Source organism: Amblyraja radiata, chromosome 24 (genome assembly GCF_010909765.2).
Source record: "Amblyraja radiata isolate CabotCenter1 chromosome 24, sAmbRad1.1.pri, whole genome shotgun sequence".
In the NCBI taxonomy this organism is placed as follows: domain Eukaryota; kingdom Metazoa; phylum Chordata; class Chondrichthyes; order Rajiformes; family Rajidae; genus Amblyraja; species Amblyraja radiata.
The window spans coordinates 17,598,223-17,625,720 of NC_045979.1; the positions used below are offsets into that span (position 1 = coordinate 17,598,223).

A 27,498-nucleotide genomic window follows, 5' to 3' on the forward strand; every position below is an offset into this window, starting at 1 on the left:
TGAATCTTTTCAATTTGGGATCCTTTTTCATTTCCAGGAAAGATTCTGATCTGCTCTTATGCTTCCTTTTCTTTTGGGTCAGAAGCCAGCTAGATTGTCATAATCATGCACTGGATATGTTGAATCTGATTTACGTTAGTCAACGATAGGAGCTGCAAGTTAGAATCTCATAGTGCCGGTGCATATGACAAACGCCCTTGACTCTCTCTCAACTCAATGCACTGCACGCTCACTGTTGATGGGTTTATACATTATTTCAAACAAATTGGTAGCTCACTCTGGGAAATAAACCAAATAGACTAATTAATATAGGGATACTCAATATTGAAGGGCATAAGATTCCACTTGTTGCCATTTCTTTTCCACTTAAAACACATTTTGACACATTATCTGCAATTGGTGGCACTGTTCAAGTCCTATTATCTTTTGGAAATTATTCGTATATGTAATCTGAAGAACCATATTCTTAATAGTAAAATGTATTTTAAGCTGCAACTGGAACAGGATTGGATATTTAAATGTTAATGTGCTATTAAATATAGTTCACTTTAGATAATTTTTAACTACAATCACAGGAAATCCTAACCTGGAATGGACCCTTTTAAAGCAGTAATTCCAAGTCAGACGTGGGTGCATTCGTCATAAACTATTAAAAAGTAACTTTCTACTTAATGATGGCAAGGTCATAACCAGAAGCACTTCTCACATGCAGGTCATTCCCACAATTAAATTGGAGGGTGCTATCAAAATTATAGTGAGGGAAGCAAAAATGGTAGAAGGATAAAGGCCATACCAGTTAAGCTACTTTTGGGGAAAATAGTCACAAAGTTGTGGAGTAACTCAGCGGGTCAGGCAGAATCTCCGGAGAAAATGGATAGGTCATGTTTCAGGTGCGGGTGGGGGAAGAACTGGAGGTGAGAAAAGATTAGAACAAGTCGGGGCCAGCAACAGATGACCTCGGGCAGGGTGGTTCCCTGGTAGGCCAATTGTTGGTTGGGTTATTTAAATGCAATGATTGGTATATAATCTGCAGTGTTCAAATTGTAGATGTGATTCATTCCAGATATTAACTGATATAGTAACTTTTTGGGGAAAAAAAGTGAAGTCTCATTCATTTCAGTTGCAGGCTCTCAGTAATATGAATAACAACTTGTGTATAGTTCATATGTCTGAGTGAATGTTTGGGAGAGTGATCTGGACTTGGCAAATCCAAAGGCAGCGTGGATTTGTTGGCTTGTGGCATCTGCTGTGTGGGAGCGCAGTTTACAGCCATGTTTCCTACTTGAGAACCATTCATGTTATGCACACTTCCCTGGGGCACAACCCTGCCCTCACCTGGGGAGGACCTGCATTGAAGAATTTTAAAGGTCATTTAAAAAAAAAATTATTGTGTCTTATGGTGAAAGTTGTTTGGGAAATGAATCAATATGCTCAGCTTCCAGTGCCTGACAGCTATAATGTTTGTGCATGCAAGTTCTTTACGTTTTCAATAATGTAACCCCTTGGAAATGACGAGATAGTTGATACAGGGCTCTCACTTTGTTTTCCCTGTTGCCAGCCGGGCAACTTATGCAGCTTTTTAGGTTGCCAAATTACAGTTTAGGTGGTCAATTTAAGGCGACTTGCATGACGCGTTCGATAATGTACTCGAACGAAGTGCTTAGTTACCAGTCGGAATTATGCTCAATGAAGCATTCACATATTATTTCTGCTTCAAATAATGTCACAAACTAAACATATTCACCAATCAAGACCACTAAACATATTCACCAATCAAGATACATACCACAATGGACATGCAGCAAAGTTACGATACAGTATCTCAACTTTTTTTACACATTGCAATTAATGCAATTTCTATTATTTCTTTCCACTTCCCAACAAAAATGTGGTTGGATTATTCAACGTATGATCAACCTGTGTCAATAAATCGTGAACCATGGTAACATATATGCTTAACCATGCATACTACAGATTGATGCAAGCATGTTTACTGTGAAGGACCAAAAATTATCATGACATGGCCATAGCATGGGCCATTATTGCTATTGGTACAGAAACACTCTCGCTTCCCACATAATTTATCAACAACAAAATTCCCCACTGAGAGTAGGGAAGATTCAAACAAGGGGACATGACTTGAGAATTAAGGGACTGAAGTTTAGGGGTAACATGAGGGGGAACTTCTTTACTCAGAGAGTGGTAGCTGTGTGGAATGAGCTTCCAGTGAAGGTGGTGGAGGCAGGTTCGTTTTTATCATTTAAAAATAAATTGGATAGTTATATGGATGGGAAAGGAATGGAGGGTTATGGTCTGAGCGCAGGTAGATGGGACTAGGGGAGATTATGTGTTCGGCACGGACTAGAAGGGTCGAGATGGCCTGTTTCCATGCTGTAATTGTTATATGGTTATATGGTTATATACAGGTTGCAAGGAAATTTCTAAAGGCATTTTATGATAATAGCTGTCAAAACTGACTATACCCATCTGACAGTTTAAACATTACACTAGCTGACAAGAGATGGCCAAAGGACATAACTGCAGCAAATGTTCTTTTGGTAATATGTTTAAAGGTGTCAAAACGCCACATTACCGGACATTCAGATTAGATGTACGTGTTGTGAACAACAATGAAGACACCCAGTTTGTACGCACCAGATTAAAAAAAAATAAACGATGATAAACGCTGTTTCCATCATTCCCACTTCAGAATTAACGTTAAAATTTCAACTGAAATATCTCCTGACAAAATTTGTGATGTATATGACCGACTGTAGAAGTAAAACCTGGATAAATCCAATGTGTAGTGTTGCTCATTAAATAACAGTACTGATACTCCATATTAGGAGCATTGATTTGCCGTTAAAATGAATTCTGTATTAACGTGTCAACGATAGCAGTGACAATCGAACACTGCGATTTTAATGTTTCACGTGTTCACAATTTAATTAATCTATCTTTATGGATTAAAACAAATAATAACATTGGGATTTAAAACACATTTGATTGCATTCCGTTATCAAACATAGTCAATTTTCGCTCTGAAGACATTACCAGCACAGTAGGGCCGGGCTGTGAATAAGTGCGGGATGGATAGATGGTGGTGGGGGGGGGGGGTGAGAAGGCAAGGTGCGGAATGGATGGATTGAGGCAGGGGAATTAGTGCGTGTTGGTTGGAATAGGAAAAATTGTGAGGGGAGAGCGCAGGGGATGTCAGTGGGGTTGAATGGGGTGGATCAGTACGAGATTGACGGGGGGCATCAGTGCAGGATGAATGGAGAAACAGAAAAAGATTAATGAAGGAATCAGTACAGGATGGATCGGGGGGGATCAATACAGGATGAATGAGGGGATCAGTACAGGATGAATGAGGGGATCAGTACAGGATGAATGAGGGGATTAGTACAGGATGAGCGAGGGGATCGGTACAGGATGAATGGGGGGAGGCAGTGCAGGATGGATGGGAACGGGGGTGAGTACAGGATGAGTTGGGGGACCAGTGTAGGATGGATGTGGGGGGGGGGGGGTGGGGGGTGGCAGGAGAATCAATGCTAGGTGGATAGGGAGATCAGTGCAGGATGAATAGAAGGGGGGGTAGATGGGGAGGGGAGCACAGGGGGTCAGTGAGGATTGAATAGAGGCAGGAATGGGAATCAGTGGAGAGGAGGGGGGTTTTAGGATAAGGGGGGCGTACAAGAGAGAGAGATAGGGGGAGGGGAAGGTAGGTCAGTGCTCATTGGACACGGACGGTATCATCGTCCCGCAGCCTTGGCCGTCCCTGTCCACCGCCAATTGCCGCCGCCAAAGGGGGAGGCAGTTAGGATCTCCTCGCCACCGCCTCCCCTCCTCCACCAGCAAACTGAAGGTGCGGGGCCGAGAGGTGCAGCTGCTTCAGACGGCAGAAGGAGGCCTCCCCCTCCCTTCTTCCCTCCTCCCGGCCTCAGAGTGCGGGGAGGCTTGTTTTGAAAGCGGTTATCGCCGTTAGCGGAGTGGCAAGCAGTGGCCGCTATCAGGGTTTAGGTTGCCCGGCGGCACTTTGGGTGGTCATTGGCACCCGGGCAACCGCTAATTTAGAGTCCTGTGATATGCTGTTGGTGTCTAATTTTCCATTAGCATTCTCCCCCAGCTTTATCCCAGTGACAGTTTCATGTTGATGGTATGTTAATAAATTAATTTCCTGCTTGTCGTGAATTTGGTAGTTCACAAAAAAAATCTAAACCTGTAAATTGTGTAGCAGAAATTAGTTTCTGCTTTTGAAGGTAATTTCAAAATGTGGCTTAAATATTTCTAGGATTTAATCAGGGTGGTATGTGACTTGAAGGAGAACTTGCAGGATGATCAAAGGTAGAATCTTGGCCCGGGTACACTACAGTAGAGCCTGGAGAAAGTGAAATGGCTATCTTTCATTTCTATGGTTAATTCAATGAACTTCAAACTTTTCTGTATTTATTTCTATTGTGTATGGCAGTTTAGAATATAAATAGATTAAATTGTAATGAAGGGATATTTTCAAAGATTTGTGTGGAATTATGAAGTGGGGATTAGACTGTTTTCAAACTAAAAATTGATTGGAGTTTTTTTCAATAGGCACATCTAAAATTCATGACTGCCACTTTACAAAAAAATGAAGAAAACACAATCAAGCATGCATTCAAAATGATGGACCTAGCTCTGTTGGGTGCAGTAGGCTAAGTGGGTTCTGTTTCTTCTACAGTAATTGTATAATCATTATTTCCATATACAATAAATTCACACAGACAGCCTTGCTTTGCTTACAGGTAATAAATATTGCATTATTGATATGGATACTAGCTAAATTGCCCTACAGAAGTGAAAATGAACCCCTTTGGTGTTGTAATTATATCCTGGTTATTAAGGAAAATGTATATTAAATAATTTCACATCCAATTTTTTGGCAGGGATCTGTGTAGGTTCTAAAATAATTTTCAATATTAATTGTTAGATAATTCATGAACTACTTTAGGTAAAATAAAAGTGGTATTTGAGATTTTCTGAGGATTTTTTTGGGGGTTTTCATTTAATTTTTTTAATTAAAAAAAAATCTGTTGGATCTTTATGCAGAGCATATCAAATGCATTTCAAATGAAATTGAAGATGATGGAAGAAAACGACAGTTCCCTTTTTCCTAAGTTAATTACTCTTTTATCCTAGGTTCTCTTGGTCAGCAGCAGTCGTCACCCAGACAAGTGGATTGTGCCGGGCGGTGGCATGGAACCTGATGAGGAACCGAGTGTGGCAGCTGTCCGAGAAGTCTGTGAAGAAGTATGTACAGAAGAATAATTTGCTCTGTGTTTTCACAGTAATATTTGAACTAAGTTTTAATGAATTGTTGTCAGACTTCTGCTGTCTGAATAAACTGTCAGCAAGTTTATTCCTTCTGTCTATCACTCAAATTGAAATAGTTTTATCTAATTTTAGATGAAAGTATATAAAATTCCATTCTTCATACTTTTGGCTTTTAGTACCACAATAGTTAGTTCCAACCAACGGACCTTTAATTATTACTTTACAACTATATTTCCCAGATAGTACTTGTGTAATCCTAGGTATTTGGTGAATTGAGAATAAAAATCCTCTGAAATGATTTTATGTTGGAGTTTCCGACCTAGAACATAACCCACCCAGGGATGTTCTCCAGAGAAGCTGCCTGACCTGCTGAGTTACCCAGCATTTTATACAATTTTTATAAACCAGCATCTGCAGTTCCTTGTTGTTGTAGCTTCCTCGCTCGTATTTTCAGAGTTTACTTCGAGTTGTTTAGGCTTCAACTGTTCTGTTGTCATTTTGATGTTTAAAGACTTAAGTTTTTTTCTCTATTGTTGCATTTTTCATGGTGTCATTATTATCCTAAGCAGACAATTGTCACAGCATCAATATGCAAATGCTAACTTGACAGGCTTAGCTGAACAAGGTAATCAATTCCTGCATTGTGTCCATGGGTACTAATATGCCAGTTAAACATTTTTGTTGCTGATATAGTCTGTGGACATGAGGTGCCGGTAAATAAATGGAGCTCGTCACAACACAAACCCAGTGATGGGCAAACATTCGATTCTTCTGCCCTTTTCATTCCCTGACAGAGAATAAGGCCTAATATCTGTAAATGTGATATTAGCTGCCAAATATTGGACTTTTTGGTAAGTCTAAAACATATCTCGATGAGATACTCGGTAGGATTTAATAAAAATCACTAGTACTGAACTATCTAGTGACACATAGAGCTAGCAATAACTGCTATGGTGTTTACCATTTCTTGCCTGTTACAATTTTAACTCTTGAGACTTTCCAGTACTCAATGTCCAATACATTTGAAATGCTATTGTATAGTGTCTGAGAAAACACAGTGACATTCCATGGTGTGCAGTGCACATTTGGACATCAATAGCATTAATGACTATGATGCCTGACCAACCTACATAGTTGTGTTCCTAGTTGTAAAATATTATACTTTATATTCACTTTATAAAACAACTGTGTCAATAGGGAAACTGGTGGTTAGGGCTAAAGTGTTTCAGACATTATAACAGAGTTATTTTTCCTCCAGGGATTTCACTTTTTTTTAAATAGCTATGTTTATTTTTGTAACTGAAAGCTAATATTCCTAAAGACTGTACAACGAGGTATCATTGCATGAATATCAATAGAAGCGATGACCTGTCATTTCATTGGCCTCCCAGGGTGAAACTAGCAGCTGTGATTTTAAGAAACTATGGTGTCTGATTACAGTAGAGACATTACATGTAACAAGGTTTTTCTTCCAAGCCAATTTTTTTCCCCAAGAAGGCATTTTACAGCTTGTAGATATCCAAAGTAAGTGGTTCTCAAGTTCGCAATTAAAATCACATTGCCATTTTGACCTGAGTAATGCAAATAGTGTTCCCAAATTAATAAATTGTATTATACCCAATTTGAGCTATGGAAACTCACATTATAGTTGTAATACTTGCACTCGTGCAAAGCTGTTCTTCACAAAAGATCCCCCCCCACCACCATTCATTTGGTGACCCAGCAAGTAGACAGCATTTAGTGTTTTGTCTGTGCTCACTTCATTGTGGCACTCTGACCCATGTAATTATTACTAAAGAACTTCCGCCCATGGTATCTTTTAATATTGAAAGAGTTGGAGGACCTAATTTTGGAAGTGGATAATTAATAAATAGAAATGTTGTACAATGGAGGCAAATGAACAGAAATATGATTTGCTTTCCTTGGCATTTCTGAAAATATTTAGGCCACCTTTTAAGTGAAATGCTTCCTGATGTATTGTAGTTTTGGTTGCCAGTAGAAAGAGAACCACAACAATAGGTTAACTATGCTACCAAGCAACTCTGGAATAGAAACTAGTTTGGGCCAGTGTGGATTATGTAGGGCTTGATTGTCAGTGCATGGCTCACTGCAGTAGAAGAATGTTGCTCGCAGCCTTGGACATTCTGAATCATTAAACTTTGCACTCATAGTTTTTTTTTTTCTCTCAGTTATTTAACCCCTTTCACCAGCACAAACTATTTTTTTGCCAGATATTGATGCCACAGACCCACCACCTGTACCATCTCCTAAATTTGCCTGGATGCAAAGTGACTAAAGTGGCTCAAAGCACTATAGATTGGCACAAGGTGGCATGAGTAGCAGCAACAGCATACGAGAGAATTCCTACTTCAAAATGTTCCTCAATGCCTTCACACTGACTCTAACTGAAGGTTCTTCTGGTTATCGTGGATCTTTGTAATGTTTTTGGATGTCTATGAAATTTAGAAAAACTTGTGAACTACTGAAAAATGAAATCACTGCACTTCTTTGATGATTTAACCAGGCATTGGTCCTGATAGCAGTAGTGAAAGTCATAGAGTCTTAGAGATACAGCACAGAAACTGGCCTCTTGCCCACCGAGTCCATGCTGCACATTGATTGAAAGATACAGCATGAAAATTGACCCTTCAGCCCACTGAGTCCATACCAACTATCGATGGCCCTTTCACATTACTTTTATGTAATCCCACTTTTGCATCCCTTCCTTGCATACTAGGCAATTTAAAGGCCAATTATCTGAAAAACCCACAAGTCTTTGGTATGTGGGAGGAAACCAAAAGACCTGGAGGAAACCCACGTGATCAAAGGGAGAACATGCAAACTGTACACGGAGAGCAGGACCGAGGTCAGGGTCGAACCTGGATCTCTCTGGGAGACAGCAGCTCTATCAGCATGTGTTTCATGTCAAGTATTGCACCACTCCTACATTAATTGCATGTTTTACTCTCCCCAGGTTCTCATCACTCACCCCCCCCCCCAGATTCTATCACTCATCTATACATTTTGGGGCAACATACAGTGGCCAATTAATCTCCCCCAAGAAAATAATAATTTGGGCATGGATTATACAATACAATGATACTTCTTTGCCAAGTATGTTTTGCAACATACGTGGAATTTAATTTGCCAAGTCAGTCATACAAATAAAAAGCAACGGAACACACAAAATACATTTAAACATAAACATCCACCACAGTGACTCCTCCACATTCCTCACTGTGATGGAAGGCGAGAAAAAGTTCAGTCTCTTCCCTTCTTTGTTCTCCTGCGGTCGGGATCGTCGAGCCTTCCGTTGACGGGACAATCTTGCCTCCCGTAGCTAGCGGTGTTTGGGCCCTCCGCATCTGGGTGATCGGCTCCTGCATTGGGGGGATGTCAGCTCCCCCGCACTGGCGATCGGACCCCGGGTCGGGGCTGGTCGAACATCTGCGTCGTTGGAGCTCCCGACAGCGAGCTCCTGATGTAAAGTCCGCAGGCTGCGGTTGGAGCGATCCCAGGCAAGGGATCGGATCCGATGTTAATTTCACGCCCCACGGTGGGACTCAAAAGTCAGTCTGAGGAGGCCTCCAGTTCCATGATGTTAGGCTGCAGAGCGACTGGAGATACAATCCGGAAAACAATCGCATCTCTGGCAAGGTAAGAGACTGAAAAAAAGGTTTCCTCCGTCCCCCTCCCCCCACATAAAACAAACCGGAGAACATTTACACAAACTTTTTAAACGCACTAAAAATAACAAAAAAATATTAAAAAAACAAACTGCCAATCATTATTGGAAGGGAAACATAGAAAACATAGAATGGATTGTAATATATATTGTAATAGGGAGGCTTAAAGGGATAGAAAAGCTAAGAGAGTGGGAGAGATCTTGGTCGATTACATGATGTGGGCAATGCAATGTCAATCACTCCAGGGCTTAGAACAAAAATTATTCTAAACTAATAATCAATTGGGTAGCATTGGTGTCCAAAGAAACCGGAGAATAGTTGCAGCAAGTGATTAGAAATGGAAGTGACATGTTAGTCCTTTTTCTAAGACGATTGGATACTGGGAGCAGATGTCTCATTGGAACTGTAAAGCATAGCTTTCACTCCTCACAGCAGTGAATCTCGGGCTCAATTGTTGATTTTGTTCTAAAGAGGTTAATAGTTTACTGGGGATAATGCAAGAATATGGAGCTGATCGTTCATGATCTTGATGCCTGCTGGCACAGACTTGGAGCCGGCTAGCTTACTGCTACTCGTATTATTTATGTTCCCATGATATGTTATGAAATGTAGCTGCACATGATCCTTCAGTAAGTTCACAACATCCATGATAAATGTTGTAGTCATGGAAGTCCCGAACTTTAAACGGGTAGATTCAAATCTCACAAAAAAAATTGCAAGTTAATTTTTTTTCTCGGGTAATTTATTTTATTGATCTTCGTGATCGATAAGATTTTCGACATAATTTGAACATATAAATCCAATAGAGTAATGACTTTTAGTTAAAAAACCTATGTATAAACTGACTTATTGCAAAGGGATTGTTGAGCTTGTCTATCCTGTGTTTTGATTTTTTAATTTTCACATTTAAGCAGTACTTTTGAGTTCTACCTCTAAATAATAGTGCTTTTGCTCAAAAGGCATAATTAAAGATCTAAACAGTTGCTGATTTAACAGTACTGTAATTTTGAATTAAAATGTACAGATGTGAGCATAAAAAGATTTTAAAAAATAGCCTTATACTTTTTAAATGTTTATTTATGGAGACTTGATCAAGTGTTTGCCACAGAGGCAGCAGTATACACTTGCTAAAGATAGATGTCTTATTAGCAGCTGATGCCATCATCTCAGAAAAGGAACAGTACAACACAGGAACTGGCCCTCTGGCCTGCGATGTCTGTGCCAACCACAGTGTCAAACTAAACTAGCCTCTTCTGAATGCACGTGATGTATGTCACTACATTTCCTGCGCCATTATGAATACCTCTTGAATGCCTCTATTGCATCTGATTTCTAGCCACCCTTGGCAGCATGTTCCACATACCTTCCACTCTGTTTTAAAAAAAAACATGCATCTCTTAAACTTTTCCCCTCTCTTCTAAAAGCTATGCCCTCAAGTATTTGACATTTTTACCCTGGGGAAAATGTTTTATCTACCTTCATTTTATATGTTTCTGTCAGGTCTCGCCTCAGCCTGTGACACTTCAAACAAAACCATAGAGGTTTCCCCAACTTTTAATCCTATTGGCAATACTACCGATTGGCAAGATTATATCTGCCACCTCTCTTCCTTTTTAGAGATGAACCGTTGGTTGAAAACTTGATCTCATCGATTCACCGTTTCCAAACAGGCATGGACTAGAAATTCATTGTTACTTGCTTTTCATGAACTGGAGACAACCACAGCACTTAAAAGCCAATGAAGTACTTTAAGTGTAGGGACTGTTGAAACATAGCAAATATGGCATCAAATGTGCACTTGATAAGCTCCCGCAGACAGTGGTGCGATGATGATCTATGTTAATGATGTTAATTGAGGTATATGTATTAACCATGCTCCCGATTGTGTAGATGACACCTTGGTTGAATGTTTCTTGGGGAAGATGACATGCCCACCAAATAATATTGTTTTAACGCTTCTTAGTCATTCATGATAGTATCACACTCATCCCAGCAATTAGCTGAGTGTCTCCACTGCTGTTTTTTTTTTAAACAATGGGACCACAATGCGCATGATACTGCAGGTGTGCCCACTTTGGACAATTGTATCAAAACCTTTTTTAACGCTCCAGCATCCTAGCAAACTAAGGCTATTATGTAATTTGCCTTATTTACTTGGTGCACCTGTTTCAACCTTTTTATTTTGCACAAAACAGTACATAGATTACTCTGTACTCAACTTGTTGGTAGTCTCTCTACTTAGATAATTTGCCTTTTAGATTTCTTCTACCAAAATGTGTGACTGACACACACGCACATGCAAACTCACATTCTCTTGCCTGGATTAAACTTTGTTTACCAAATTTTAGACTTGCTCGAGCTGTCTCGAGTCCAAACACCCTCATCACAACAGTCCCTCCCACCTAATTTTATATCGTCAGCAAACTTGAATACCTTGCGCTCTGGCTCCTCCTTTGTCATTAACATAGTTAATAAATAAGTTTGAGCCAAAGACTCCTTGGTCTGAAAAAGACCCACTTTATCTGACTGTGGTAACCAGTCTTTAGCCCAACCCAACACTGAGCTCTTTTGCATTAGCCTTGTATGTAACATATTATTTAATGTCTTGTACAATGTTGCATTTTCATTTCTAAAAGGACCCCTCTTTTGACTTCGCTGGTTTATCTCTGGAAAGTATTTGTCAAACGTGGTTAGTCTTTCATAAAACTGTGTTGACTCAATATAATTGCAATAATCTTTTCTCAGTGACTAGTCATTTGTATCTTGATTATATTTCTGTTTTCCACATTTTATCCCCCTCCTTGAATGAGGACATCACATTCATAGTTTTTCATCAATTAATATTCTCCCGGAAATTAGTACTTTTCTTGAAAAAGTTGAATAAATTGCTTTTCTATCTCTGCAGCCACTTCCTTTAAACTACTTTGGTGCAAGCTGTCAAAAGCAAGCCTGGTGACCTATTTGCCTTGAGACCCATTCGTTTTTCCACCGCTTTGTCCCTTATATCAGGGATTGTTAGGTTCTACGTTCCAATTTGAAATTAATATCCATAGAAGCTCTTGCATTTTGCCATGGAATTATTTGCCAACTTTGCTCTCATTTTCTCCCTCCTTATTAACTTTTTAGTCCTTCGCTGCTGGTTTTTATAAAATCCTTGGAAATCTGGTCTATCACTAACTTTTGCCATAGTTTTTGAATAGTAATGTAAATGCTGCTTGCTTTGTCATTTAATAATAATTTGGAAATGGAAAATAGTGTTCTATTTGTCACATTCGGATTTTAAAGAAAAAGAATTGTTAACTGCTACACGTAAAATACACCTTCATTTTTATTTTGCCTTGAATCGCAATGCAAACACTACAATTCATATCACAGCTCAAAGTATTTCAATTTGTGTTTATAATGCAAAATACTGTAGGCAATTTGCACCAAATTCCATTAACAGCATTGAGGTAAATGACTAGGTAATTTGTTTCTGATTTCAATTATTAAGAAACGTTGGCCAAGGTAACAGTAATGTTGCTTGCTTTTTGCATAGTGTCATTGATTGATATTACATTGAGGAATATAATGTTAGACTGGAAAAAATGGCTCCTTTAACAATATTCCATCATAATTAATCAACGTGGGTATTAAATCCACAGATCTGAATCTAAGGCAAATACTGCAACAATAATTGGAATTCATTTTGTTATTGAAACTCACTTCCACGGAGAAATCCTGATTTAATGTAAAGGTATCAATTGTTGATAAGGTTCACTACTTAATAAACAGACAACTCATAATATGGTTAGGTAGACCAATTCAAACTTTACTGATCATCGGCCGATGGAGGTGGCGAGGATACCAGCCAAGTAAGCAACAGACACTTGACTTTCCTCGTGTCACCGCTACAATGAACAAAGAATTACATGGTATTTTATACTGTGTTTTAAGCACATTCTAAAGATGTTAGTCATGGTCAGAGATAGTCAATACACAATACCACAGGATGCGTCTGAGTTTGTCTCTTGTCAATCAGTCGCATATCAAAGACATCCTATCAGTTGGTTCTTTCAAGACAAGACATTTCAAAAGCATCGGTCATTGTCTCAATATACTTCACTGGGACAAGTCTGGGCTTCTCCCTCTCATCAATTGGTAGATGCATTTCAAAGGCATCGGTCATTGTCTCAATGAGGGGGGATCTTATAGAAACTTACAAAATTCTTAAGGGGTTGGACAGGCTAGATGCAGGAAGATTGTTCCCGATGTTGGGGAAGTCCAGAATAAGGGGTCACAGTTTAAGGATAAAGGGGAACTCTACGTTTTTCACACAGAGAGTGGTGAATCTCTGGAATTCTCTCCCGCAGAGGTAGTTGAGGCCAGTTCATTGGCTATATTTAAGAGGGAGTTAGATGTGGCCCTTGTGGCTAAAGGGATCAGGGGGTATGGAGAGAAGGCAGGTACAGGATACTGAGTTGGATGATCAGCCATGATCATATTGAATGACGGTGCAGGCTCGAAGGGCCGAATGGCCTACTCCTGCACCTATTTTCTATGTTTCTAATACACAGCCACCTGGGGCAAGCTTGGGCCTGTCTCTCTCTTATCGGTCTACTGGAGAAGGCCTGCTTGAAACAAAATATAAGCTATACCCAAGACCAGGATTCCATTGTATATATTTAAAAGCATTTAACCTTATCATTGTGATGTTCAACATTTTTAAATGTCGATAGGTTCAATAATTTATTTCATATAAAATAATATTGAATAATAAACCAGTTCAGAAATGTATCGTCAAAAATCTATATCTTTATACTTATAAAACTCTGATCTTGGGTGTGTATTTATTTGTGTGATGTCGTTGTGCGTTTCACATCTCCTCGAAAATACGACGCGCTAATGGTGACATTTTCCGATAGAGATTTATGTCACGATGTCAAAAATCACCGCATCTGAAAATTTCATGCATTATTTCTCTAGTTAATTATGAAAATGTTCAAAAATTTCAAATAACTTGGAAAATAAACAAGATGGTCACAATGGCTAAGCTCCTCTTGGCCTGCTGCCCTATGTACCTCGCGCAGCGAGTGATGTCATCCCCCTCACCCCCCCGGTTCTTCAAAAGATGCAGAAAGAACGAGCAAGTGGCTCTGAACTGCAGATCCTGAGCGGATCTGAGGGCTTACGAGCACTGCAACTCCCTAGCTTACTCTCGGCTGCCTGGTTGCCTTTTCTCTCCCCCCCCCCCTCCCCCCCCGGGCTCTCACTCTCTCTCTCTTCCCCCCCCCCCCCTCTCTCTCTCTCTCTCACTCCCTCCTCTCTCTCTCCCCCCTCTCTATCTCACCCCTCTCTCCCCCCCTATCTCTCTCCCCCCTATCTCTCTCCCCCCTATCTCTCTCCCCCCTCTCTCTCTCTCCCCCCTCTCTCTCTCCCCCATCTCTCTCTCCCTTCTCTCTCACCCCTCTCTCTCCCCCCTCTCTCTCTCCCCCCTCTCTCTCCCCCCCTCTCTCTCTCTCCCCTCTCTCACCCCCCCTCTCTCTCTGCCCCCCTCTCTCTCCCCCCTCTCTCTCGCCCCCCTCTCTCTCCCCCTCTCTCTCTCTCTCTCCCGCTCTCTCTCTCCCCTCTCTCTATCTCCCCCTCTCTCTCCCTCTCTCTCTCCCCCTCTCACTCCCCCTCTCTCTCTCTCCCCCCTCTCTCTCCCCCCTCTCTCTCCCCCCTCTCTCTCCCACTCTCTCTCCCCCCTCTCTCTCTCCCCCCTCTCTCTCTCCCCCTCTCGTCTCGCTCCCCCCCTGCTCTCTCGTCTCATCCCTCTCTCTCCCCCTGCGTCCATTCTCCCCCCCCTCTCTCGTCCCCCCCGTCTCTCTCCCCCCCTCTCTCTCCCCCCCCTCTTCATCGTCCACCCCCCTCTTCTCCCCCCCTCGATCCCCCCTGCTCTCCTCCCCCGGTCTCTCTCCCCTCTCTCTCCCCCCCCTCTCTCGATCTGCCCCCATCGTCGTCTCTCGCTCCCCCTCTCATCTCTGCCCCCTCGTCTCTCTCCACCCCCTCTCTCTCGTCCCCCCTCTCTCTCCTCCCCCCCCCTCTCTCTCGTCCTCCCCCCTCTCGTCTTGCTCGGCCCCCCTCTCTCTCTCCCCCTCTCGCTCTCCCCCCCTCTCTCTCCCCCCCTCTCTCTCCCCCCCCTCTCTCTATCCCCCCCCCCCCTCTCTCTCTCCCCCCTCTCGCCCCCCCCCTCTCTATCCCCCCCCCCCTCTATCCCCCCCCCACCTCCTCTCTCCCCCCCTCTCTCCCCCCTCTCTATCCCCCCCCCACCTCCTCCCCCCCTCTCTCTCGCCCAAACGGGAGGGATAGGGATAGGGAGGATGTTTCTTTTTTTTTAATGTGATTTTCATTGTGGGGGAAGAGTGGGAGAGCTGTGGGATAGAGGGAGAGGAGGGGGTTGGCAGGGAGGGGAAAGTGGGGGAGGTGAGGAGGGGGGAGTAGAGGGAGGGGAAGGGGGGAGTGGAGGAGGGAGAGTGGGGGGTGGGATAGGGGAGGTGAAGAATGGGGGAGCAGCAGGGGAGAGGGGTTTTGGAGGGAGGGTGACAGTGTAGGGGAAAGGAGTGGGAGGGATTGGGGGAGGGGAGGAGGAGAGGGGAAAGAAGAGGGATTGTGAAGAGGAGGTGGAATGAAGGGGAATGGAGGAGGATATGGGTAGGAAGAGGGATGGCGAGGCGCAGTTGATGGAGGGTTGCCATGACTCGCGCCACAACGGGGATCTCTGGTGTCACAATGGGAACCCCTCAGCCGCGCCTGTGCAGTTGTGGGCTATGGGTCAGTGGTGGAATATTGCCTTGGGGACAGGCCCAATGGGTCCGCACCTAGTCTAGTATTTTATTACATTTCACTGTCACATCTTTGTGTCCTTGTTATTAGTGCCATCCTTTAAGTCATCAATACTGATCTTAGCTATTCCTTTGTCATTCTCATTTGAAACACTCCCATTCCACAACTTTGCGTTTAATTTTGCTGATAGCAAAATCTTCTGTGAGAGTAGAATCTTGTCATTTAATTAAAGGAAATGTTAGAGCCTTTGAACAAAATGTTTTATCCTCTCAACAGAAGGTACTTAAAGCATGTCATTAATAGTAGAATATCCAAATACAAAACAGAATTTAAAAATGATCATTATCAGTGAGCGAAATCCATTAGAGTAACTAATGGGATTAAAGACAGATGAGTCCTCTGGGTCTGATGGTATTAAAGGAAGCGGCTGCAGAAATAATGGAGGCACTGGCCATAATCTTCCCAAATTACAATGAAGTGCCAGTGGATTGGAAAACACAAATGTAATATCCCTCAGTAAAAGAGATGAAATCGAAGCACGGAATGATAAACCATTAAACCTGTAATATTCAACTGAGAAAATGCTGGAATCCATTGCTTGGCAGTATTCCAAAAACCATGTCATCAAACTGAATTCATATTGTTTATTGAAATGGAAATTGTGTTTTCTGGTGTTTTGCGGGCATGTAACAATCAGGGTTAATAGAGGAATACCAATGTACTTGGTACTTTATATTTGCAGAAGGCTACAGTAAAGGTGGATAAAGTGAGAGTTTACGACGTTTGACATGGCATTGGTGTGGATTGAAGCTCGGCTAAGTGTAAACAAAATGTAGAAATTCGATTTCTGGGTTGGCAAGCTGTAACTAGTGGTGTGCCACACTGAGTCCGTACAATGGACAATTTATATTCAAGGGCCTGAGTGTATTGTAGTCAAGTTCGCTGACAATGCAAATACATGATGAGACGGGTGTAAAGATATTTCCCTCATTGCAGAATCTAGAACAACAAGGCATAGTTTAAGAATAAGATTCTTATTCTTTTAACATTTTGATGACGCTTTTAACATTTTGATGATAGGAAATTTCTCTGAATCATGAACCTTGAGAAATATTTTTCCAAGGGTGATGTGGAAACCAAATGATTAAATATCCTGGCCATTAAGCCCATTCCTACTTTTGCTTGTGTCAGGAAACCCCTAAAAATTGATGTGTTCCCCATAGGAAACACTTGCAAGTCTGAATCGGATATCAGGCACCTTACATTTTCATGGGTCTCCTGTAAGCCAATATCTAATTCTAATCTGATATGTGAACTTGTATGGTTGTGGTAAATGTTAGGAATTCTAGCTGATGTCATCTTGTAATTTCTGCAAGGAGGAAAATACTACCCCCCACTTCCTGCTGCAAACTGTTCCAAGAATAAAATGTTGATTTGACATCATTTTAACCCAGGTTTTTAACTACATCTACCTGAATAACATAATTCTGCATTGCAAGGGTCAAAAGAATATTGAGACAACCTTTTTTTATTTATGCTGGTTTAGTGTTCTGTAATGCAGCAAGTGGTATGAGAAGGGACTTCTTTCCCCCCAGAGAACTTAAATAAAATAGTATCAAATGACTCCCCTTCTCAGTATCATCTGGCTTCTATTTGTGGACTCTGTTACTTTCATTTCAATCTGTTGGACAATTGAGAATTTATTTTTGTGGTGCTAAAATTGTGCCTCATGGCAAGTTCTCAACTTAACATATAATATACAAAATTTTTGCAAATTATTGACTGTTTAGAGACGCGTGAGACTGCAAATTCTAGACTCTTTAACATATCGACTGACGCTGTGTAGGATCCTTTCTTCAGACTGATGGAGTAAAGAGAAGGATCCCCAGCCAAAATGTTATCTGTCCATTCCCTTCACAGATGCTGCCTGGCCCACAGTTCCTCCCACACTTTGTTTATTGATAGCTTGATTCAAAGTGCCTTAATACTGAGGTCCTCAGCACGAATGAAGTAATATTGAAAGTGGTACAAAAGTTCTGCCAAATTAGTAAAGCAAATTTTCTCTCTCATGCTGTTTTACTGGGTTACTTTGGCACTCCCAAACAAATCAATGAATCACTGCTGAAGTTCCATCATTTATTGTGTGCCCAAGGGTATAATTTGTGCATAACTTGGGAGAAAATTAATTCAGCATCACAATATTTACCTGACAAAAGACAGGTTAAAATTAATGTCAAAGGTAAAATTAATGCAGTGGGAAAATTAGCTTGAATGTGGTAGTCTGGTTTATCATACTTTGCTAAATGTGTCCATATTTAAAATAGGGAGTTGCCTATTTCAGCCAGAAAGGGATAACCATTGTTTTACCATCCATTTTATTTGCCTGTTACAGCTTCTCAAGTGCTTCGTTTATTTTTGATAGAAAGAGTTTATTTAGGGGGACACAGAAATGAAGCGACAGCCCTGCTGCCTTACAGGGCCAAAGACCTGGTTTCGTGCTGACTATGGGTGTTGTCTGTACGGAGTTTGTACGTTCTCTCTGTGACCACGTGGGTTTTCTCCTGGTGCTCTGGTTTCCTCTCACACTACAAAGATGCGCAGTTTTATAAGTTAATTGGCTTCGGTAAAATTATAAGTTGGTCACCAGTGTGTAGGATAGTGTTAGTGTACAGTGTGATCGCTGGTCGACATGGAATCAAACGGCCTGTTTCCGTGCTGTATCTCTAGAGTCTAAAGGTGCTTATTAAAATAAAATATAATTTTATATTCTTGTAAATTGTATTTTCTTCTTTGTGGTGAATGAGGTACCTAGAATTCTCCTGATTCTCAAGGATCTTTGATCTACATGAGGGTTCCTACTCGCCACGATGAAGAAACTAGGAAAGGGAGCCACAAATTGTGTCTCTGGCTCTGTGAAATATGCCCATTGCATAAACTAGATGTGTTCATTATAATCTGAAAAGCAAAATAAGCTGGTGGAAGATGATTTTTGTATAGCATTATGAACTAGAGTGCAGTCTAAAAGGGCATTGTCAGTCAATTCCATACAAAAGGGACTGGAGATTAACTAAGATTCATAAACCAATCTGGAACGACCATGGCAGTGGCACTGATTTTATGATCTCAGTGATTTTCATTGTGTTGTTGATTTTTGCAATTTAAACAAATGAAATTCTTTCTTTAGCAATATTGCTTTTTCTATATTGTATATTTTTTCTATTTTTTATATTGCAATGGAATGAACTCTTTTTATATTATTAAAGCTAACTCCCCATGTATTCCCATTATTTTCTTGCATGCTGTCAAGAATGCTGGATTTTAAATTTTATGGTAATAGATTTTTGGCTGCAGCATGGATATCTCAAAGTAATATAGTTGTTGCAATGAATATATATATATATATATATATATATATATATATTATTTTCAATATTTTAAAGCAATTGCATGCATTTCCCTACAAATTGATCAGAAATGTCTATATATAAACAATCACTGTCAAAATTAACTCTCATGAGAGAAAAAAAATGTTGTAAAAGTAAAATATTGTGGGGACTAATGGACTATAAGGATGGTGGTGCTAATGTTACTGGAATCGATCCAGAAGCAGGAGTTTGAAGCCCATGGTAGCAGCTGGAGAACTTAAGTTCAAGTTTAGTTTAGAGATACAGTGCGGAAACTGGCCCTGCGGCCCACCGAGTTTCAGCTGACCAGCGATGCTCACACATTAGCACTATCCTACACACTAGGAACAATTTACAATTTTACCAAGCCATTTACCTACAAACTTGGACGTCTTTGGAGTGTGAGAGGAATCCCGGGAAAAACCCACACAGGGAGACAGTACAAACTCCATACAAACAGCACCCCTAGTCAGGATCAAATCCAGGTCTCTGGCGCTGTAAGGCAGCAACTCCACCGCTGCGCCACCATGCCGTTCAGTGATTTAATAAATCTAGAATGCAGGATAAATTAGCCCCAGTAATGGTGATCATGGAACTGTTGGATTGTTGTAGAAACCTTACTCAGTAATATCTGTCAGAGAAAGATAAGGCGGCACTGTTGCACAGTGGTAGATTTGTTGCCTTACAGTGCCAGAAACCCAGCTTTGATTATGACTAACAGGTGCTGTCTGTGTGGAGTTTGCACGTTCTCCTCGTGACCACATGGTTTGTCCCCTGGTCCTCTCTCATTCCGAAGACGGACAGGTTTGTTGGTTAATTGGCTTCAGAAAAAATTATAAATTGTCACTAGTATGTGTAGGATAGTGCGAATGTGTGGGGATCGCTGGTCGGCGCAGACTCGGTGGGTCGTAGGGCCTGTTTCCATGTTGTCTCTCTAAACTAAACTAAAAAAGAATGCTTCCTTCTACGATTTGGCCTATGTGTTACTTCATACGCGTCCAAATATTGGCTCTTAATTGCAACCGTGGCAGTTAGGCGAGACAGTAAGCGATAGTGGTTGTGAATTGAGACCATTGCATATTCTTGTGTGATTGTCATTCCATAGAAAATCAGCCCTCAACATGTGCTGTCATATTATGATCAGCAGTGGATTTTCTGCCACTCACAAACTCACAAAGAACCCGGTCTACACAAATCCTCACTGACTCAGTGGTGTGGGTTTCTGCTTTCCTGACATTGATTGCAAACCATTGCCAATTTGAAGGGATCTCTGGTGTCTTGTGGATGCTATCATGTTGACTGATCAGCCAATTATGTTGACGCATTCTGAGATACAATAAGCCAAAAAGAAAAGAGGCATTAAATCAACTTTTTAAACGTTTTTTGGTGGGAAGAGATTTGTGCCTACATATGAATTAAGATAGAAGCTAAACCACTTTAAACTTTTAAAAATAATTTCACGGTTCCTGTCATTGGAAATTCCAGGCATGTCCTGCCTTGCTAGTCATCTTTCTGTTACTTGGTGACTGCAATTCTGAACTGGACATATGTTCAAACTCTGGGGGGGGGGGGGTTGCGGGGGAATTTGAAACCAGGGTATTTGGTGGATGCCTTTCACACATGTGCTACTTTTTTCATTGCGTACAAAATACATTTAGCAAATACTCTTTGGGAACAATTTAGCCTGTGTGGAAAACAGGACGATGCTCTTTCAGGTGGTTTACAAATTAGCTGGCAGGGGAATTTCTTCAGACTATCTGTTGCAACACTTCTTGCCTCACTTTTTATTGACACTGATGTGTACTTTCTCCATATTCTTTCACAGTGTGTGAATGGTGTTAATTTTTTTCAACATTAAGCAGGGGAAACATCGAGTAGATGTTCAAGTGGGAAGATCCAGTCACCTAGGGGAGTAAAGGTTATGTCCAGTAGGGGGAACGGGTGGGTATTTGCGCGCAATAGTCATTTTGTATGGAAAAGGAAGTTGAGAGGAAGTCATTGCTGGATTTTGAGTTATTTATAGATCAGACTGAATTAGAATTGCAGAATTCATACCCTGAACTGTGTTGATGAACAGTGTTTTTACAACAATGCAGAAATTTTATGGCTCACTGTTAGTGAGACCACCTTATTTTTGGTTTCATATGTATCGTCACTTTACTTTGTATCATCCCTCTCCCCCCACCGCAGTCCTTTGAACAAGTGCTCTGAATCTGTGGTCCAAGACTCTGATAGCTTCTCATGTGATTTAACAGCCAGTGCACCATTTGATCCACAGCTAGGTGCTCTAATTCTTTCAAGATCTCAAAGCTGGAAGCACTTGTCCGAAGAAGGGTCTCGACCTGAAACGTCACCTATTCCTTCTCTCCAGATATGCTGCCTATCCCGCTGAGTTACTCCAGCATTTTGTGTCTTATCTTCTGTGTAAACCAGCATCTGCAGTACATTCCTACACAGCACTTGCACTGTTGTCTCTTTCTGCCCCAACATTCAGATTTTTTTTAAACTCAAGCGACGTGTCACATAGTGACCTATCTTAGCTCCTGCCCCAGAGCCTTGAGGGCTTGCAAAATGAGTTCTGGTGTTCCTCTGTGCTTTTGGGATGACATGAAATAACAGCTGGTCTGTTGCAATTCAACATTCAGATTTTGCATGCCACCCAGAGTATGTCATTGGTATTGCAGCAAAATATTTTCCTATTCCTTCAAACAACAAGAATGTGGCATCTGCAAATTAAAATTTGCTTGTGCAAAGTGATGGAAAAATTTGGAATACCTGTGTGCATTATTTTATCTCCTGTTTATATTGCTTAATCATTTCTGAAGTTCAAATGTAAGGGGAAGGTGTACAGTTTATGGCAAGACTCTTGACATTATTGATGTGCAGAGGGACCTTGGGATCCAAGTCCATGGCTCCCAAAAAGTGGCAAAACAAAGAAGGCATATGGTATGCTCGCCTTCATTGGTCAGGGAATTGAGTATAAGAGTCAGGAAGTCACGATGCAACTGTAGAAGACTTTGGTCAGGCTATGTTTGGAGTATTGTGCACAGTTCTGATTGCCCCATTACAGGGAAGGATGTGGAGGCTTTGGCGAGGGTGCAGAAGACGTTTACAAGAATGCTGCCTGGGTTAGGGGGTATTATCTACAAGGAGAGGTTGGACAAACTTGGATTGTTGGGAACCTGACAGGTGTACAAAATTATGAGAAGCATAGATAGGGTAGTCAGTCAGAACCTTTTTCCACAGTGGAAACATCAAAAACGAGAAGCATAGGTTTTAAGATGAGAGGGGCAATGTTTAAAGGAGATCTGCAGGGCAAGTTTTTTTTACCTAGTGGTGGTGGGTGGTGGATGCCAGGACTTGCTACCAGGGGTGGTTGTTGAAGGTAGATACAATAGTGGCATTTAAGAATTTTTTAGATAGGCACACGGATATGCATTGGAGAGATATAGATCGGTTTATCTTGGCATTGACAAAATGCCGGAGTAACTCTGGGTCAGTTAGCATCTCTGGAGAAGATGGATAGGTGACGTTTCAGGTTAGGACCCTTCTTCATCGTGTTCGGCAGACATTGTAGACCAAAGGACATGTTTCTGTGCTGTATTGTTCTATGTTCTATGAAATATTTCAGTATCTTTGAGTTGTTTTATGCCTTGTCATCGTCCACACACATCGGTAAGTAGTAAACATACTCCCAGAGAAATCGAAGGTAGACAATGCTGGAGAAACTCAGCGGGTGAGGCAGCATCTATGGAGCGAAGGAATAGGCAACGTTTCGGGTTGAGATCGTCTGAACAAGGGTCTCAACCCGAAAAGTCGCCTATTCCTTCGCTCCATAGATGCTGCCTCACCCGCTGAGTTTCTCCAGCATTTTCGTCTACCTACGATTTTTCCAGCATCTGCAGTTCTTTCTTAAACACCCAGAGAAATCAAGATGACTGCACCGAGTCGGAAAACAGCTAGGACCTGGATATTTCTTAAACAATTGTATTTATATGCATTTATTTACTTTTTTAGGTAGTTGAAATGTAAGATTGTCAATTGCCAAATGAAGTAAATAATGTACTTTTGATATATGTAAACCCAAAGCTTGTCTGAGAATATGTAATGGGAAAAATCTACATTTTAAGTTGGGTCAGTAAACTGAAGTCCATTGAAATCAGGAATGTTAATCTGAATTCTGCAGATGGGTAATTTCCTCCTCTTGTCCCAGAAAAACAACTTCAAGTCATCTGAAATATTTTTCAAGACCAAGCCATAGTATTATTACTTTGTGATCATCTACGTCTTGGTTCGTAAAACAAGCAGAATGAAAGGGTCTGATTTTACATGAATGGACAAGACCCTGTGCTATTGCAGTAAAACTTCCTTAGTCCTGTATGTACCAGACCATTTAGAAGATTGAGGGGGGATCTTATAGAAACGTACACAATTCTTAAGGGGTTGGACAGGCTAGATGCAGGAAGATTGTTCCCGATGTTGGGGAAGTCCAGAACAAGGGGTCACAGTTTAAGGATAAGGGGGAAGTCTTTTAGGACCGAGATGAGAAAAACTTTTTTCACACAATGGTGAATCTGTGGAATTCTCTGCCACAGAAGGTAGTTGAGGCCAGTTCATTGGCTATATTTAAGAGGGAGTTAGATGTGGCCCTTGTGGCTAAAGGGATCAGGGGGTATGGAGAGAAGGCAGGTACAGGATACTGAGTTGGATGATCAGCCATGATCATATTGAATGGCGGTGCAGGCTCGAAGGGCTGAATGGCCTACTCCTGCACCTATTTTCTATGTTTCTATAATAGTAGTTAACATTTGCCTTCCTAATTGCTGCTGTTCACCACTGGTGTAGGGAAGAACGAAAGTGGAGGGCTTTTTTGTGACAATGGAGAATGTGAAAACAGCAGTGTTGGAGCTTTTTCGATGGTCGTTTTATTAAAGGATAGTGGTGACCTTGTTGATGCAAGTTAAAATGGTCTTACACACTACTTCAGTGATTGTCAACTGAATTATTGCCATCAGGTGCTTTGCAGTTAATTGTAAACCAGAAAATGGAACTAGTCAAGCTGCTCAGTTTTGTTTCTCTTCGGAACAGAATATAGATAGATAATTCAAACCTGAGTTTTACCATCAAGGATTATGTGCAGACCTTTTTTCATTTTGCATATCTTTTCAGTAGGTAGCATAGTCTCATGGATGAAGAATCAGAGTATAAATGGATATTTCATGCTTCTGACTCTTCTGCTGTTGGAGATTATTCATTTTAATCAGCACTTGGTTTCCTAAAGTGATATATCCTTGGCCTTTCTGCATCATCTTCATTCAGTGGAGAGCTGTGTAATGGATGTCACAGGTGTTTTCCATGCATTGAGTGACTGTTCTTGTACTACAGGTGCACAACCTTTTATCCGAAAGCCTTGGGACCAGACACTTTTCGTAATTCGGAATTTTTCGGCTTTCGGAATGGAAGATTTTTAGCGTAGATTTTAACGGTTGGCTCAGTGGTAGAGTGCTCGGCTCATATCCGCAAGGTCGCGAGTTTGCGCCTCGATCCCGGCAGTTACTCGATCGCGAGTTTGAGTCTTCAATGTAGTTTTTTCTTGCAGAATAGGAGAGAATAGGGAGGGTTAGGCTGGGATCATTCTCTGCGAGATGATCTTAGTGCGGGAGACAAGTGTAGGAGAGGTGTACTGACTGTGTGGGCAGAACTTTGGAAGTGATTGCCCACCATTCTCAAAAGCTGCTGTGTCTCCCTGTCCCCCCAACTCCAGAGGAATCCGCTCCCCGATGGGCCGCTACGGCGACAAGTGGCAGTTCGCCCACAGCCCGAGCTGCGCCACCCCAAGAACAAGACGTACCTTGCACACCATCAGCTTCTGCCCCTACGTGTTCCTCTGGAGTTGGAGCGGGGCTGGGCTGGAGTTGCTGATCTGGGATCTCCGTGCTAGCAGTGGGCCTGGGGGTCGGTGTCCCGATGAGGGGGCGCAGCTCGGGCTGTGGGCGAACTGCCACTTGTCGCCGTAACGGCCCATCGGGGAGCGGCTTCTGGTGGTCCTGACGTCTCTCAGCTCCTGTCCAGGGGGGTGGCCGGAGACGTCAGGACCAACAGGAACCCGCTCCCCGATGGGCCGCTACAGCGACAAGTGGCAGTTCGCCCACAGCCCGAGCTGCGCCCCCTCATCCGCAACCCGGGTTCCTCTGGAGTTGGAACGGGGCTGGGCTAGAGTTGCTGCTGGCTGTGAGTCTCTGGGATCTCCGTGCTTGCAGTTGGTGTCCCATTGGTCCTGACGTCTCCGGCCACCCCCCTGTACAGGACGTCTCAGCTCCTGTACAGGGGGGTGGCCGGAGACGTCACAGCCCGAGCTGCGCCCCCTCATCCGCAACCCCAAGAACAAGACGTACCTTGCACACCATCAGCTTCTGTCCCTACGGGGAGCGTGTTCCTCTGGAGTTGGAACGGGGCTGGGCTGCTGCTGGCTGTGGGTCTCTGGGATCTCCGTGCTTGCAGTGGGCCTGGGGGTCGGTGTCCCGTTGGTCCTGACGTCTCCGGTGACTGGCACTGACCTGCTGGCATCGCCGACGTGAAGACAGTGCAAAGCCCCCGCGCCGGTGCAATGGGAGGGGAGGGAAGGGGTCACACACATGGCCGGGAAGCAGAGGGGGGTAGGTGGGGTGAAACTGAAGGGAGCGACAATCTGCTGCTGCCTGCCCGCTGAGTTAAAAAGTTCCCACGCAAGACTCACGATACACTGTGTATCGTGAGTCTACCGTGGGAACTTTTTAACTCAGCGGGCAGGCAGCAGCAGATTGTCAATTATTAACCCTCCCGCGCAATATACTCTCACCTTCTCTTTTATGAATGAGGATTTAGTTCCCCTTTCTTCGAGGACCGACCGGAGGTTCCACTGTCACCTCTGCGGGCCGCCTTCGGTGAACGTCTTCAAGGACCTTTCTTCAAGGACCGAAAAAATGTCCGCTATTCGGAGCTTTTCGTTATTTGGAATTTCGGATAAAAGGTTGTGCACCTGTACCATGAAATAAATGGAAGTCATTTCTGTAAAGGTGTGCAAGCTAATAGAGGAGCAGGACCCTACATTGGACATACTACCACTTGTAAACAATGCACTTTTCACTCAATATATAGTCTGCATGTCCTATGCTGTCTTTTGAAAGGTTTACCATTACTTTGTGATTTCATTAAAATTATTTCCCTTCTGTGGAAAGAGCAGTATCTGTTTTTGTCTGAGTAGCATGTCGCACAAGACACAAAAGTCCATCTTTAGAGATACAGCGTGAAAACAGGCCCATTGTCCCACAGAGTCCGCACCGACCACTAACAGCCAGACAAAAACAGTTTTTATCCACGAGTAGTGGATAAAAAAATCTGTAGCCTCCCTTTGATCTGGTATTTTGTTGGTTGACATGCTTGATAAATGGTGTTTTATCATTAATGTTTTATTATTATTAATGTTTAGTGTTTTCTGAGTCATTCGTAACTGTCACTGTATGTCATGTTGTTACTTGTAGGCGGAGCACCAAGGCAAATTCCTTGCATGTGAATACTTGGCCAATAAACTTACTTACTTAACACTATCCTACACACCGGGACGATTTACAATTTTACCAAAGCCAATTAACCTACAAACTGGTACGTCTTTCGAATGTGGGAGGAAACTGGAGCACCCGGTGAAAACCCACGGTGTCCCGCCCCATCTATGAAATAAAGATGGAAAAAACAAGTCTTTTGGCTTAAAGTCTATGCAGGGATGAAAAGTGGAAACAACTTTTTAAATATGTATTCATTGATGCTAGGTTAAAATGCAGCCTCTGCAATACCTTTACATATAAACACCTATAAAATGCCAATTTTCCTGATATGTAAATGGAAGAAGCCATCAAGGATAATGACGAAGAGTTCTGGGCACAGTAGAAAATTATAGATCACCCAATTTTTTACCAGGTTAGATTTCAGAAATTATAAAATGAATGCATCATATGCTCAAAGTACATAATTGGATGTAATTGTGTTGAAAATATAACACAGAAATTGCTCACTCTCCCCAACTATATTTTATGGTGAGGCACAACCAAATTTATATAATTAAGTGGTCATCTAAATAGAGCGCCCTGTACTAATAATCCCTCTACTAATAATCCAGGTATTAGAAAAATTCGCACTTCTAAAGTATACTTTTCTTCCTATCATTCAGTTTCCCTTAACCTATTTCCCTAGCTCTACCCAGCTGCTGAAATATTTGATACATGACTAATGCACATTTGATACATGAAAATGCACATTGTGAG

The 27,498-nt window shown here is 42.0% G+C and overlaps 1 protein-coding gene across 2 annotated transcripts in view; it reads left to right on the top strand.

The window, feature by feature from the left end:
- The window catches only part of LOC116986800 (diphosphoinositol polyphosphate phosphohydrolase 1), a 78,843-nt gene that overhangs the window by 41,863 nt on the left and 9,482 nt on the right, over positions 1 to 27,498 (top strand). The window contains exons 2-3 of one of the 2 annotated variants that reach the window (XR_004415573.1): positions 4,588 to 4,692; positions 5,173 to 5,283. Coding sequence is in view for 1 of the 2 variants with exons in the window: in XM_033042505.1 (XP_032898396.1) it covers positions 5,173 to 5,283 (111 nt within the window). In the remaining variant the exon portion in view is untranslated. The remainder of the gene's footprint in view (positions 1 to 4,587; positions 4,693 to 5,172; positions 5,284 to 27,498) is intronic. The other variant, XM_033042505.1, reaches the window with a different exon arrangement.